This window comes from Musca domestica, unplaced genomic scaffold (assembly GCF_030504385.1).
Source record: "Musca domestica strain aabys unplaced genomic scaffold, Musca_domestica.polishedcontigs.V.1.1 38, whole genome shotgun sequence".
NCBI classification, from domain to species: domain Eukaryota; kingdom Metazoa; phylum Arthropoda; class Insecta; order Diptera; family Muscidae; genus Musca; species Musca domestica.
This window is the reverse complement of record NW_026712324.1, coordinates 3,667,245-3,684,980: the sequence shown is the minus strand read 5'-3', so window position 1 is coordinate 3,684,980 and position 17,736 is coordinate 3,667,245. Positions and strand designations below refer to the sequence as shown.

The 17,736-nt window shown below is 31.3% G+C and overlaps 1 protein-coding gene across 2 annotated transcripts in view; it reads left to right on the top strand.

Moving 5' to 3' along the window:
• Positions 1–17,736, top strand: part of LOC101894754 (uncharacterized) — a 69,829-nt gene that overhangs the window by 29,331 nt on the left and 22,762 nt on the right. For both annotated transcript variants that reach the window (XM_059126380.1, XM_020036146.2), the window contains exon 3: positions 4,173–4,310. In XM_059126380.1, coding sequence (XP_058982363.1) covers positions 4,173–4,310 — 138 coding nt within the window. The remainder of the gene's footprint in view (positions 1–4,172; positions 4,311–17,736) is intronic.

Here is a 17,736-nt window from a genome sequence, read left to right as displayed (position 1 = left end):
ATATATATGTTTCATCCGATTTGGTTTTTAAGTATCCCTCATTCGTAATATGCATTCCACAAAAATGCTATTTGGTACCAGATATCAAATACAGCTCAGAAATGTAATTGTTTTCGAGATCGGTTCAGATAGCTCCCATATATATATATATCTTTCTTTTAATTTGATGTGTATTGCTCGCCAAATGTGTAATATTAGTCGAAATGATTTTTGGCAAAGATTACGAATTTAGTCTAGAATCAAGTGTGTTGAATTTCGCTGCTATAGCTTCACCCAAATCCGTACTCAATACACTCAATAACAAAGATTTCCAACACAAGAAACATAAAACTACCTTTTCCAAGTTTTGTCGAGATCGGTTCAGATTTTGATAGGTATCCCATATGTATTTACTGCGTTTCATAGCAGCGATATTTGGTTCGAGAGGTCACACAACCCTAATTTGCCTCAGTCAAGTTTAATGGAAATCGATTAGGATATAGCTTCCATAGGTTAGTTTTAACCGTTTTATACCTTCCACCATAGTATGAAGGGTACATTAAGTTTGTCATTCCGTTTGTAACACCTCGAAATACACATTTTAGACCCAACAAAGTATATATATATATATATATATATTCTTGATCAGCATGAAATTCGTGGATTTAGAAATCACTCTAGCTTCCGAACGAATTGAAGTAGATTGATAGAATTTTACTCAAATGTATGTTATGTCTGCAGGACTTTTGGTATTGAAAATGGACTATGTAGGTCCACGTCTTCGTATGGTCCCTATATAACGGTACCTCCCTATTTTCGGTATTTTGGTGATTTTAGCGACATTACTCACCGGAATTGTTTCAAATTTGGTATTTAAAGTTCATGATTGATACTACAGCCTATGACAGAAAATTGTCTGTGAAGGTCCACGTCTTCGTACAGCCCCCATATAACAGTACCTCCCGATATTCGATATTTTGGATGAATTTAGCGACATCATTCACCGGAATTGTTTCAAATTTGGTATTTGGAGTTCGTAATGGATACTGCAGTCTAAGGCAGAAAATTGTCTGTGCAGGTCCACGTCTTCGTATAGCCCCCATATAACGGTACCTCCCGATATTCGGTATTTTAATAATTTTAGCTACATTTTTCACCGGAATTGTTTCAAATTTGGTATTTGAAGTTCGTAATGAATACTACAGCCTATGAAAGAAAATTGTCTGTGCAGGTCCACGTCTTCGTATTCGGTCTTCGGTCCCTCCCGATATTCGCTATTTTTATGATTTTAATTGCAGTATTACCGATTTGTTTCAAGTTTCGCATTTTTATATTGTAATGGCTTATGACAAATGTTACCTATGTAGGTCCATGTCTTCGTATAGACCCTAATATTACAGCTTTATTCGGTATTTTTAAGATTTTAACAGAATTTTTAACGTATTTAATTGGTGGAGGGTATTGAAAATTCGGCCCGGCCGAACTTACAGTTTTTTTACTTGTTCAAATTAAAACCGCTCTAAAGTCTTAATACGCAGTTAACACCTGCATTGCTAATATGAGCGTTTATTTACTACGTGGGACTACTAAATATTTATAGTGTGGTAATCGACAATTATCTTTTCTTACTGGTTTTTTATCACGAATTTTGGTTCTAAAAATGTATGTTGGCATTAAAAATTCAAAAATTAAATAAAAAATTAAATTAAAAAATCATAGTTTTAATTTGAAAAGATTGCAATTTTTTTAAATCTATTTAAGTTCTTTACAAATTTCCATAAAAATATTCCTATAAAATCACTAATTTTATTAGGGGAATATGTACTATCGTTTTATTACAAAATACAAGGTTATGAAAAAATAGCCCTTCATAAAACTTCTTAAAAACATTTCTTACCTTTCAAAACTTAAAGTCATGGATAAAAATGCATTTTTACTGCGATGTCCCTGAAAAGAAAACACATTTTTTTCTAGATCATCTTCATTAAATGTAAAACCTGGGCAAATATTTTACATCCTCGGAAATTCTTTTCGAAATTGTTCCTACTTTTTTTTAAGCATAAACTCATTTTTTTCGGTTTTTGAAAAAATCTATGACTTATTTTTACTACATCCGCAAATTTTGGACATGAAGTCTATGCTGAAATTACCAAAAAACTTACCTTTTTTGGCCATGAAAAATATTTAAACAATTCATGATTTTTTACTTGAAAAAAAACTAAGATTTTTGGCAAAGAAATATTTTAAATACCCACGATTTTTTGTCATTAGGTCCTTGTGTAGTTTTCTTATTTTATTAACAAATAACAATAAAAATGTCTTGAAAAAAAAACCCTAATATTTTACATAAAAGTTCTTAAAAAATCCACAACTTTAACCAGGAAATTTTAACAAGATTTTTGATAAAGAAAATTTGTAAACGATTTGAAACGCCCAAATCTTTCAAAATGTTCTTTCAAAATTTATCCTGGAAATTTTTTTCTAAATAAAGTTCCTGTAAAAATGTCCATGGACATTTTTTATTAAAAATCTATGATTTTTTAACAGGTTGAAAGGCAATTTTCCAAAAAAAAAAAAAAAAAAATCAGTGGATCCTGGTTTCTTAAAGTTTAAAGTTTTAAAAGTTTCTTAAAATATCGTTCTTTTTTTCTAAACTAATTTCCATAATTTCAAAAATTGTTTATTTAGTTTTGAAATATTTATTACCATTTAAGATTATAAATAAATTTAAAAACAAAGCAAATAAATAAAAATTATATAAAGTCGATCATTTTTTTTTTTTCAAGAAGCCCATCAAAAAATCCAATAATTTTGGCTGGAAAACTTCAAAGGCCCCAGGAGATTTGTTCAGATTGTCGCAAGAAAAGTCCTCTCAATATGGTCCTTAAAAAAATATAAAAAATATGTTTTTTTTTATTTTTGGCCTTAAAAATCTTTAACAAATTAAAAAAAAAAAAAAAAAAATCAGGAGGACTTAAAAAAAAAGATTTGATTTTTTTTTGGACTACTTTGCACAGACTACTTTGTTTGAAATTGTTTTGAATACTTATCATTTTTTTTTTTTTTGCTGTTGAATTTTTTATAAATCTGCCTTGACGACGAAACTCAAGCAAATTATATTTTTGGGGTAAAGAATTCCACGTCCACCACTAGCACGAAAAATCATAAGTTAGTTATAAATTGAGAGGAGTCCCTCATCAATCAAATTAAAGTTTTTATATGGCAAAACAAAGGGGTTCCCAATAAGAGGTGTTGTTTTGATCATCAAAAGGAAAAAAATGGATAAAATTACCAGATATGTTTTTCACAATACAAAGGAGGGGGTGTCTCAGAAATTGTGTTAAATGTCCTTATTCTTGTCCTGAAATTTTGCATTATAAAAGTCTTACATTGAAGCTGAAAGATGTATAACTACAAGAATGTGTCATTTTCCCTCGAATTGTGGCGACAAAATATCAGATTTCTTTCATATTTTTTTGATTTTTTTACTTTCTGCCAGTATCGAAACACTGTGTCACTTAATCATATTGAATACGGATGTCGCATCTCATAGTGGGAGCACTTACACACACTCACTTGCTCATCGTCTAGCAATAGAGTCGACATTAAGATATAGTCAATGTTTGCATTTGACAAGAAGACGATAAAGAAGAAGGAAGAGCATTAAAACAAATAAGAAATAAGTGGTAAAATGGAAATGAGGAAATAGCAATTTAAATATTTACAAAGCAAATCAAAGGTTAGAATGGATAAAGGTTACTGAATAAAGTATAAATGGAAAATGCGAAATAAATCCACGTGGAAGGGGGCTGCGGGTTAAGTGTTTAAATGTTGTAGTAAAAGGTATTTCATTAGATGGATGTTATTTCTAAGAACTCTTCTGAAAAATTGTCAAAGCGTGAAAGTAACATTTTATCTTTATTTAGTTTAACAAAAAAAAAAAAAATGTATCAAATTAATTTACAAGATTGTTGGGATAGGTTTAGGGTCACATATCGAAAAGATTTTTCCTTATTTTATGATTGAAATAAGAAATGGAAATTTTTAAACCAAAAAAAAAAAGAAATCTCATAATCTACAATTCTTTACATTTAGTTATGGTGCTAGAAATGAATGTTTAATAGCCTAAATAACTATATTTTTTTAATGTTGCACAATTTTTTCATTAATTATTTTTTCTCTTCTAAAACTAGGACTTTCCTGTCGGTATGGCAAGAATCCATGGACTGAATGTGACACAAAGACTAATACACGCTCAAGAACGCTGACATTGAAGAAGGGCGATCCAGCCTGTGATCAAACACGAACTATCCAAAAGAAGTGCAAGAAAGGTAAGACATACAGCTAAAAAATATATTATTTAAAAATCATTGTGCAAGGGGTATACTCTGTCGTATGAGTGCTGAAAATTTTCATACGCACCCTTATAAAAAATGTGATTAGTTGGATTTTTTTTTATTTTCTTATTTATTTTGAAGTGTTGGTAAAACCTTTATTTAAAAAATAAAAAAAAAACTTCAATGTGTTCCTAAATTTAAGTACAAGCGCTTATTATCATTGAAAATATTTTAATAGAATTCAGTAGTAACTTTAATATTATATTAAAAAACTGGAACTTTTTCTGAAAAACCTAAGACATTTTTAAGCTCGGGTTTGCCGACAGATGTATACCCTCAGCCAATGCTCGATTTTTAAAACATATTTTGTCTTGTGTTACGATTATTCAAATTGTTGAACATCTGTGCAATAGGTTCCAAAGGAATTGGCCAATATTGTTCAATATTGTTCATTCGGTCCAAAATAAATATGATATAAAAATTGTGATGTGCCAGATTTGGACTATATTGGTGGTTTCCTTCAGTTTTTATGAGATATGTGATGATTTTTAGGAAGTGTTAAAATGTGAGTGAGTTACTAGACATAGCCGAGCAAAGTATTCGATTTTCATACTTAATCTAATATAGATAAAAATATAAGTAGGGGCTAAATTACAAAAAAAAAAAATAAATAAATAAATAAATAAATAAATAATTAAATAAATTAAAAAAATAATAAATTTATTAATAAATTTATTTATTATTAAAAAATAAATTAAATTATTAAATAAATAAATAAAAAAATCGAACATTTCTATATATATATATATATATATATATATATATATATATATATATATATATATATATATATATATATATATATATATATATATATATATATTTTTTTTTTTTTTTTTTTTTTGTGGGGTGATACCGGATTTGTGAGATTTTAACACAATCGGATACTTATATCACATTTTATAAGAGTTATAATTATTCAAAATTTTGACCATTTGAGCATTTGATGGAGTGGACCGATATTATCCATGTATGCACCAGACCGAGAACTGAGGCGAATCGGAAGAAATTGACCGATGTATTCCATCTTAATACCAGACCTTGGATAAATAAGAATATTGGGATGTGTGACATTTGAAGAAAATCGGACTCTCACATCACATTTTATAAGAGTTGTAGTTATTTAACATTTTGACCCTTTGTGGGTGAGGTACTTCATGGAGTGGACCGATATTGTTCATTCTCGCACCTGACCTAGCATTGACTCAATTATAATTTTTATATATTCCATCTTAACACCAGACCATGTGATCTGTGTAATTTGAAGACAATCGGACTTGACATTTTATAATTGTTTTTTGAATTAAATCGGATACTCCCTTTGAGAGTTATCCGTGGTAGCCATTTTGGGAAAAATGTAGTACCATGAAAAAAACGAATTTATATATTTATTTCCTGTTATCAAATTGAAAACCGAATACACCCTATTTCGAATTGTTTCATGTATAGTTTATCATCCCAAAAAAAGAGTTCAATACCCTTAGACAAGTCTCTACTGAAGGTATTGGCAATCAATGCGGTGAAAATTGTCATATGGTAATTACGTTCTAAAACCAAATATACGTCTAGCCAAAGAGGTTTCATTTCAATATTTACCGCTTATTCAAAAAAAAAAAAAAAAAAAAAAAAAACCAATAAAAATAAAAAATCTGTAAGTTCGGCCGGGCCGAATTTTGAATACCCTCCAGCGTTTGGAACAAATTTAGCAATTTTCAACAAAAAAATAAAATAAATAAAAAAATAATAATAATAATTTATTTTATCCATTGCGAACTTCAAATACCTAATTTTAAACAATTTCGATGAATTATGTCGCTAAAATTATCAAAATACCGAATATCGGGAGGTATCGTTATATGAGGGCTATACGAAGACGTGGACTTGCACAGACAATTTACTGTCTTAGGCTGTAGTATCCATTACGAACTCCAAATACCAAATTTGAAAAAATTCCGGTGGATAATGTCGCTAAAATCATCAAAATAGTGAATATCGGGATGTACCCTTATATGGGGCTATACGAAAACCTGCACAGGACCTGCACAGACAATTTTCTGTCATAGGCTGTAATATCTACAACGAGTTTTAAATACCAAATTTGAAACAATTCCGGTTAATAATCTCGCTAAAATCATCAAAGTACCGAATATAGGGAGATATCGTTATGGTGGGGCTATTCCAAAACGTGGATCTACAAGGCCCATTTTCAATACCAAAAGTCTTGCAGAAATAATATACATTTGAGTAAAATTAACTTGACATTTTATAATTGTTTTTTGAATCAAATCGGATACTCCCTTTGAGAGTTATCCGGCGCACCAGCCAGACAGATAGACAGACGGACGAGATGACGGACACTTTATATCCTGATAGGGATTTGGTCCAAGGAGACTTAGTGTCTAAAACCCTTATTTCGTTGAGGCATGCTTTAGCCGTATCAAATGGAATCCAGATAATGTAATATAAAAAATGTAATTAAAAAAATATTTAAAAAAGTCCTGATTATCCCGGAAGTATTTTATGAAAAACATTTCTAAAAAATCCATGAATTTGACTCTGGTAGTCTTGGAAAGGATATTCGTAAATCTAACAATTATAGACCCTCTCATCTTTTCAAAAAATCACTTTAATAATTCCAGGTTGTTCTCCTTTTGGTTTTGGGAAGACGATGTGGAAGGGATTCATTGTCATTTTTGGAGAAAATATTTTGAAAAAAAAACAAGACGAGCTTGACAAATGACAATTGTTCTTTGAGAATCCAGAATTATAACTCTGCTAGTTCCCGAAAAAATATTCGAAGATAAGATATTCTTAAAATAATCCACAATTAGACCACTGCTAGTCCTCGGAAAAATATACTTTAAAATATTTTTACAGATCTAATAGTTTTAGTTTTTAGTACTGATAATTGTTGGACATGCTACCTTGATTTTCACGTTTATAACCCCTATACAGGGTGAGATAAAAAAAAAACTGCAACAAAATCAAATGCCATAGGTTTTACTTTTTTTAATTTTATTGAATTCAAGCAAAAAATGTCGGAAATGGCATCAAATTTTAGAATAAGTTTAGATTTGTTCAAATTGGTCACCTTCGGCATGAATTATGGCCTCAAACGGCCAAAGAAACCGTCACACGCTGCCCGAATGTTGCTCTGCGGAATTTTGGTCCATTCTCGGCAAAGCGCTTGCTAAAGGTGATCGACACTTTGGTATTTTTTAGTGCCAACCTTGCTTTTGATTTTATTGCCTAATTTCTCTAAAGAAAGTGTCCTGAAAAATCCAGGACAACCCTGGAAAACCCACGATTTTGACCCTATTAATATAAGCCTCTAGCTCAGATTCTATCCTTCTTAAAATTTTCCAGATTGTCCTGATTATATCCTTGCTAATCGATTAAAGTTTAATTTAGAAATTCAATATTTTAGATTCTTAATAAAATTTTAAAACTATTTTTATATAAACACAGTTATTATTGGGCTAAAAATATTTAAAAATTTAATAATTCAGGTTATGTCTAAAAGATTTAAAGATTGTGATTATTTTGAAATATATTTTTAAAAATCTGCAATCATTGTCATAAAACTCCTTGAAAACATATTTTTACCATTAAGAAGATTACAGTTCTGTCATTATTTAGAATTATATATTTAATAATCTGTAATTATTGCGATGGAAACTCCTTGAAAAACATTTTTAACCATCCACACATAATGCCCTGATGACCATTAAAAATTAATTTTCTTCTTATAGTAATTTGAACGAAATTTACTTTTGCCTACTTTCATAATTGAATTCCTCCCCTACCGTAATTTGTGTGTGCACATTTTTTGGCACTATAATTAATTGCACTTCCGTTTCCGTTACGAACAAAACATTAAAAGGAAGTGCTTCCTTTTTTCGCAAAAAAAAAATCAAAATCATTAAAATTGTTTTTCACACCCAGTTCTATAGTGCCACACCAGGAGCATTGCTGCAACAATGCTTTTAAAGAATTACAAAAACTGAAGCAACGTTACATGGCCGTACGGGCGGAAAATGGAGGACCATAATTATATATATAATAACATTTAAGTCTATTATGGGGTACTTCCGACAAATTTTCCTTTCCGCCTTCGCACCCCACCCCCATCATCTACACAACAACAAAATTTCATTTATTCTCCTATATACATACATTTTTAAGCTATAGTTTGTTTTTAGCCTTTTGTCTGTGCGTAACATGAAGAGGTCATAAAAGTAGTAGCCGTTGGCAAGCTCAAAAGCAGCTTCAATGGCATTTTCGACCATTAAAAGTCATCATTTTTATTATGTTACCGTAAAAGAGCAGGTCTTTGTGCTTTGTCGTTGTGCACCAATCTTCTCGCTATCCAATTATGTAGTTTTCTCCGCTTTCCATCCATTTTCCAACATTTTGGTAATACTTTTTGTTTTTATTTTAAGTTTTTTTTTTTTTTTTTTGATGCTATTCCTGACCACGACTAGAGAACTTGTGTTTGTGTGTGTATTTTGCGGACGTGTTAAATTGTGCTGCAGTCGTGACTGTCAAGGCAAAATGTGGTAGCCATTTTGGAACGAATTTATATATTTATTTCTTGTTATCAAATTGAAAGAAGCCTCTGAAAAAATAAAAGCCGAACCCATTGCGAACTTCAAATACCTAATTTTAAACAATTTCGATGAATAATGTCGCTAAAATCATTAAAATTCCGAATATCGGGAGGTACCGTTATATGAGGGCTATACGAAGACTTGGACCTGCACAGACAATTTACTGTCTTGGGCGGTGGTATCCATTACGAACTTCAAATACCAAATTTGAAACAATTCCGGTGAATAATGTCGCTAAAATCATTAAAATACCGAATATAGGGAGGCACCGTTGTATGGGGGCTATACGAAGACGTGGACCTGCACAGACAATGTTCTGTCATAGGCTGTAATATCCACTACGAACTTTAAATACCAAATTTGAAACAATTCCGGTGAAAAATATCGCTAACATCAACAAAATAGTGAATATCGGGAGGCACCCTTATATGGGGGTTATACAAAGACGTGGACCTGCACAGGCAATTTTCTGTCTTAGTATCCATTACGAAGTTTCAACACCAAATTTGAAACAATTCCGGTGAATAATATCGCTAACATCAACAAAATAGTGAATATCGGGATGTACCCTTATATGGGGGCTGTACGAAGACGTGGACCTACATGACCCATTTTCAATACCAAAAGTTCTGCAGACATGATACACGTTTCAGTAAAATTTTATTAACCTGCTTCATTCGTTCGGAAGCTAGAGCGATTTCCACAGATGGACGGACATACCTAAACTATGGTGGAGGGTATAAAAAACTTGAAATCGGATAAAGATATATATGGGAGCTATATCCAATCGAATCCAATCCAATATCTGAATCGATTTTTACCAAATTTGACATACTTGTTTCTAAGCTCAATTTGGTCGAATGTGCCAAATTCCATCGCATTTGGGCAAATATTAAACCTTTGGCGCCCAATACAAGGAAAATCGGACGAAGATATATATGGGAGCTATATCTAAATCTGAACAGATCTTGATTAAATTTGCCAAAGGTATTCCTGACCTGTATTCGATACATTTTCCCGAATATTGTTGTTACGGAGTGTATATTACGTCTGCGGAGGACAAATATAACAAGTAGGATGAACAATATATAGGGAAGCTATAGCTATATCTGAACCGATTTTCACTGAATTTGACATACTTGTTTCTAGGCTTAACATGATCGTATGTGCAAAATTCCATACTATTTGGGTTGATATTACACGTCTGTTGCACAATAAAAGGCAAATCGGACGAAGATATATATGGGAGCTATATCTAAATTTTGACCGGATATCTCCAATTTCAATAGGGTTCGTCCTTGGGTCAAACAAATGACTTGTGCAAAATTTCATCTGGATTGGGCTATAAATGCGACTTGTACTTTGTTTAAAAAAAAACATGGACAGACTGACTGACAGACGAACGGACATGCATAAATCGATTCAGAATGTGATTCTATGCAGTTCATCAAAAGAAACTATGGGTCTATCTCGTTTCCTTTTGCCTGTTACAAACAAATGCACAAAGACATAATACCCTGACTTCCTTGTTGTGTAGGGTATAAAAAATGGGTATAAAAAATGGTCGCAAACTCGCAGCCCAGATTGTCATTATAGTACTTCCTAAAAAAATATTATGGGCAAGTCCAAGATTATAAAACTGAAGTTCATGGAAAAAATGTCGTTACCAATCTAACATTTTTTGCTTGGAGTTTTTGAGGAATATCAAGGGTTATATTTCTGAAAAATCTAAACGAAATCTCGAAAATCTGTTCTTATTGAAGACATTTAAGTCCAAAGTCCAAATTGTTATCAGTGATACCATTAATTTTTATAATCCCTACCAAACTTATATCCCCACATTCTGCCACCCTCTCACTACAACAGTTGCCACAAATCGCACCCCCGTAATTTCTGCTGAAAACGCCCTCAACAACAGCACGTTAACATTACTTTACAAATTGTTATTATCCTGTGGTTAAACCGTACTCGTGAAAGGATGCAGAAGCAACAAAAATTAAGGCGAGAACTAAATTGTTCCATGGTCAACGACCACCTTGCAAGTTACCATTCATGTTGCATTTTCTCTGAACAGCTTCCGGTAGTGTACCTGCACAAAGGTGTACCAAAAAAAAAAAAAAAAACGAAAGAGAATTGAAATTGTTAAACGTTCATAACAATTTGTATTTTATTGTATAAAACTAAATTTAGTTGGAATACGTGCTTTGGTTTTTGAAAATTTCTCTATTTTACAATGCTGAATAAAGAAATTGTATTCAATTTGTAGTGATGTGGGAGGAAATGGTTTGTATTTAGGATTTAATTATAGTTAAGAATTTTATAAATTCCAATGGCAGATCAAAAGTTAAAAAAATAAGTTTCAAACTCCATGACTATAGTCCTAATAGTCTTCAGTTAAATAATCTAAAATCGACGATAAAATTATTGTTAAAAATCCAAGATTGCACCCTGCTTTTTCAGCAAAAAAAAAAATCTTCAAAAACCGGGTCAACAGTTAGGGTAGCCATTAAAATATTCATTTTTTTAAAAAGTCCAAAGTAATTGTTCATTGATCAAGTTCTAAAAAAATAAGGTTGTAACATAAGTTTGGAGTATAGACAAGATAGCCCTTGAATAATTGCAGAAGCAGTTGATTATAGCTCTGATAGCTCCTGAAAAAGATTTGTTGATATAAATGGTCGATTTTATCCACAAAAGGCCTGATAGTCTCTAAAAATATTCCATGAAATCCATTATAAACCTATGATTAAATTCCTGATATCATATTTCAAAAACATCAATGTGGTTGTCTTAAAGTCTGTATAAAAATGTGGACAAATGTTTTTGAAATATCGCCTGAAAAAAATAACCATAAAAGTTCTTTAAAACCCTACTAAAAATATTATAGATTTGAGAGTGGCTTCAATAGTCTTTAGAAATCGGAAATCTTTTAAAAAATCTTTGTTGGTTTTTCCATAAAAAAATATAGTGGCTTTGATAGTCCTTGAAATAATATTCTTAAAAATCCACTCTTTTTGGTTTTGGTTGTAAAGTTGTTATTTAAAACACAGGCTGTTTCTGATAATCCTTGGAAAAATAACCTTACAAAGCCACATTATTTAAAACACAGGCTGTCTCTAATAATCCTTGAAAAAATAACCTTCGAAAGCCACGTTTTTGGCTATGATAGAGCTCACAAAAATTATTGTGAAAAAAAAAACTACGGTTGCTGTCAACGATAATTCTAGGAAATTTTACCACTTGTTTGCTTTTCCTCAAAAAATCCGTCTTTAGTGGCTCTGATAGTCCCTGAAAAAATACACCAAAAATCCACGATTAGTCCTTAAACCAAAACTTTAAAAATATAAACAAAAAGATGTAAATATAAATTTTCAAATTTTCAATATTTCAAATATGCTTTCAACCAATTTAATACTTTTCTTATAATATAATTCACACTTCCAAAACCACCTCCACAAGTCAAGGCTAGAAAGAACAATGAACCTAATACAAAATTTCAAGTCCTATGTTTTTATCCAATAGCAAATTGTACCAAATATAGTACTTTTTGTGAACTTGTAGTAAAAATGTCCAAGATCACCTCTTTTTCAAAAACCTACCACCCAATACAAAATTTTAAAATTCCATTCCAATACCATTTAGTACAGTTCGCACACTTACTGCGCATTTTAAAACCACTTTCATATATCAAACTTACTTTCCCACCTTGATTCTCATACCCCATTTCAAGTATTAACTCTATCCGTTTCGTAACCTTAAAGTTGAATATCCAAAAACACTTTAATATTTCCATCCTGTACGGTACTTTAATATTTCCATCCTGTACTCAATCAGTGATACCCATTTTTTTAGAATATTACCTCGCTCCTTTTTATACCCTCCACCATAGTATGGAGGGTATATTAAATTTGTCATTCCGTTTGTAACACCTCGAAATATAAATTTTAGACCCCACAAAGTATTCTTGATCAGCATTAAATTCAATGTCTGTCCGTCTGTGGAAATTACTCTAGCTTCCGAACGAAATGAAGTAGGTTGATAAAAATTTTACTCAAATGTATATTATGTCTGCAGGACTTTTGGTATTGAAAATGGCCCATGTACGGTACCTCCCGATATTTGGTATTTTGATGATTTTAGCGACATTTTTTTACCGGAATTTTGAAATTCAAATTTGGTATTTGAAGTTCGTAATGGATACTACATCCTAAGACATAAAATGAGCAATGTAGGTCCACGTCTTCGTGTAGCCCCCATATAACGGTAACCCCGATATTCGGTATTTTGATGATTTTAGCGACATTATTTACCGGAACTATTTTAAATTTGGTTTTTAAATTTCGTAACTACATACTACAGCCTATGACGGAAAATTGTCTGTGCAGATCCACGTTTTCGAATAGCCCCCATATAACGGTACCTCCCGATATTGGGTATTTTGATGATTTTAGAGACATTATTCACCGGAATTGTTTCAAATTTTGCATTTGAAGTTCGTAATAAACTATTTTAAATTTGGTTTTTAAATTTCGTAACGAATACTACAGCCTATGACAGAAAATTGTCTGTGCGGGTCCACGTCTTCATATAGCACCCATATAACGGGACCCCCGATATTCGGTATTTTGATGATTTTAGCTACATTATACACAGATTTTTTTCAAGTTTCGCATTTGAATATTTCAATAGCTTGTGACAAAAGTTGCCTATGCAGGTCCATGTCGTCGTATAGACCCCAATATAATGGCTACATTCGGTATTTTTAAGATTTTAACAGAATCTTTAACGGATTTTATTTTTTGAAACTTGGCAAATTTGTACCAAATGGTGGAGGGTATACAAAGTTCGGCCCTGCTGAACTACAGCTTTTTTACTTGCTTTTTTTTGTTTTTGTTTTTTGAATATAAAATATTCAATTTTAGTACATTTTAGTACATTTTGTAACCTTTTAGTACTATCATCATCCCATTATCACACGCCTACCCACCAAGACTGACCCTTGTGGAAAATTTCAAGTTTCTATCGTTTATTTCACTACTCTTTGAAATATAGAAGATGAAAGTCATAGAAGCCGTCATAATATATTTTCAAATATTCATAGTCTAAAAATCCAAAATCAAATATCCATAAACTATAAAATTTTAAAAGTCCACAAATATCTTCCATGATTCAAAAATCCTCATAAATTATTTTTAAAAATTCCTGAACGTTAAACTGTCTGCCCTTACAAAAATTAAATATTTTTAAAAATGTCTTGATGAAATATTCATATTAAACCACCAAAAAGGTTATTGGTGTGTCCGTCCTTCTTGAAATTCTCGAAAAGTCTTCGATAACATTATCAACCACATTTTTGGGTCCCTGTGGTTCCACATAAAATACTCACAGAAAATTATTCGTAAAATATTAAAAAATCACTATTATAAGTTTTGTAAAAATCCACGACTATATCTCGTTGAATCCCTTTAAAAATAATCTTGAAAATGCATGTCATTTTCTTAATCCTATATCTTGTCACAATTGTGATACAAAATAACATATTACCCATTTTAATATTATGTATATTTCCTAAAGTTTATTCCCCTTTTTTTCCCAAAAACATAAATTTTATTCTACACATATCACACATCTTCCATTGTCGTTGCTGTTGTCGGGGGAATAGAAGTTAAAAGTTCGTAAAACGCCACAAAAATGTTTCAAAATAATCCGACTCATGAGAAGGATACGAATAATAACAACAAATCCTTAATTCTAGTTTGCCGAATTCTTTTGTGAATAACTTTTTGCAACTGCTTCTTGCTCCTCGCATGTTATGGCGTCCAACTATCTGGGAGGAATGGAGTTAAAGCCAAACCACAAAACATTTCGTAAATTTATGCCGGAAACTAAAGAACAACAAACATTTATATTTAGTTTTTGCCAACAAATAACAATACAAACAAACTATTTAAAGTTAAAATAAAATAAAAAATAAAATATATTTGAGAATAAATGTTTATATTTTGAGAGAATAAAGACAAATTCGCTATAAATAATTGTATGTAGAGGAAAATCTTTAATATGTGTGATGTGACATTCGTTTGTGATTTTGAAATTATCTTTTGAACGTTTGATCAGTTTTTCAATGGTTGCTTGTTTGATGTGACAATTTTACTATCAGACTCAAGCCCAATGCAAAAATCGAAAATGTTGGAACATTTCCTCTGGCGTTCTCTCTATCTCGAAGAGGAGTAATAAAAATCGCATTAAATATAGTTTAACTGCCTAAATCAATTTTTGGTAATATCTCATCTCGTTGGAATATTAACCATATCGATCCACTATTTCTGGTAGCTCCCTCCGAACGGAGTCTCAAATTAAATCCAAACTTTGCAAATCTTGTTGCATGTATCCAAAAAAAGATCAGATGTGAAAATTGAAACCAAAGTTCCTCTCCTTCCAGTACCTTCTGGAATTTCTTTTGATTTCCTCTGGGCAGTATTGGTCGCAATATAATACCTAGTGGGAAAAGTGGAATATATCAGTTCACTCTTTCTGGTACTTCCTCCAAAAATTGTCATAATTGTGAACAATCATTAAAGGTGAAGTTATCCCAGATTTTTTCCAAAATTCGTATGTCCAACAGGTTTTGCCGAAATTAGTTGAATTTATATATCTCCGCCTAACGTTTAAAATTTCGAAATACTTGGAATGCCAAAGAAGTCGATTTCTGATTAATTTTAGGTTACCTCTTTGATGATAGTATTTTTTAAAAAATTCTATAAGTGACGAAAACTGCGAATTTTTATGAGATGCATTTTCTAAAGTCTTCTTGGACAAAATCTTGGATTTTTTGTAAAAAAAATATCGCAAAAAAATCCGACATTTTCGAAGCAGAAGTTTGATTGGTCCAAAAATTATGTAGGGTAAGTGTGCCTAAGGGTCTAAGTACATAAGAAGCTTGAAGTCATGGCTAGGCATATTTTGTAACATTTCATAAAGGGATTACAGAGCCGCACTAAAATCCTGCCGTCGTTTTCCATTATAATTTGACATTAATATGCCTAGCCATGACTTCAAGCTTGTTATGTACTTGCACCTTAAGTTCGGCATGTCCCAGTAGTCGGCACTTTTTATTTTTAAGCCCAAATAAATGAAACTATTATAACTAAATGTATTTTGTTTACTTCAAATATATTGTCAGCTATCTTTGTGTACAATTTCGCAAAGAAAAGATGATTTATTAAAATTAAATTTTTGCCTGTGAAGGTCCTCAACAATCCATATTCTTAAGAAAAGTACAATAAAGACATCGAATCAGTTTAACTAAACAAAAATATTATATTTTAATGAATTAATTTATTATTATTATTAACTATTCTTACAAAAAAATTGGTATGCCGACTGTTGGAACATGCCATACCGACAATTAGCAAGTGGTGCCGACTACTAGAAAAAAAGCATTGTTTTAATAAAACTACAAAATTATGAAATTTAATAAAAAGTTATTAAAACTTTATTTACAATTGCAAAAACTATGCAAAATTTCGAATCTGAATAAATTAACTTTGTAATAATTGAAAAGTTCCACTCAGAATGGTGAGTGAATAAAAACACGAAAACACGAAGTGCCGACTACTGGTACACTTACCCCACCACCTCGAAATATTTGTTGCCGACATAGGAAAGTATGTATGGATCTTTCTATCTCACTTTTCTGCAAAAAAAAAAAAATCACTAAACCGCGTATATTTGTAATAATGGCGAAATCTCAAAAACTTTAAAAGGACACTTCTGACCATTACAGTATTACTGATAGGCAAGATATCGAATATATAGCAAAATAAGTACAATCTTTATGTAAAATAAATTTATGTTAGTTACTCCGCCAAGAACCGATGGACTGATTTTCAAAATTCTCATCAATTCGGAATGGTCCCTTGCCAGAAAAGATTAATATCTAAGAAAATCGGGTAAAAATGAGTGTGTGGTTAGGGGTATTATTTACAGGTCGCAATTTTCGTCCGATCCTCCCGAATCGGAATCGGAAACCCATGGGGGTAGGGTTTGGGTCAGAATAAAAGCTAATTGTTTCTGAAAATGTACATTTAGCAGCAGCCCTACAGGGTATTATTTAGGGGTATTATTTACAGGTCGCAATTTTCGTCCGATCCTCCCGAATCGGAATCGGAAACCCATGGGGGTAGGGTTTGGGTCAGAATAAAAGCTAATTGTTTCTGAAAATGTACATTTAGCAGCAGCCCTACAGGTCAGAATTGATATCCAAATGACACGTAATTTTGCATGACGAGAAAGTTAAGGACGTTATATTTAACTGTAAAATGGACCACAAGTTACGTGTGAATTTCTTTTGAATAACTAAAAAACCCAAGGGAGTGCGTAAATTTTGGAGAAATGTCCCGGTCAAAAACCTAAGGGTAACAAATACTTGATTTATTATATGGACAAAATTAAGTTTTTTATTTCGGAAATAAAAACAGCGCTAAGGTCTTTCATTCAAAAGTCGTGTATTTACTTTTCTTTTTTTTGGAAAACTGTTTTCAAGTATTTTGGAAAAAAACCTGAGAATTTTTAAACATAATTTTGGAAGTAAATTTTTTAAAGAAATATTGTTAACAAGAACTACTTACACAAAATCATAAATATATATATATATATATATATATATATATATATATATATATATATATATATATATATATATATATATATATATATATATCAGATGTAGAAAAAACTAAAAGGCGATG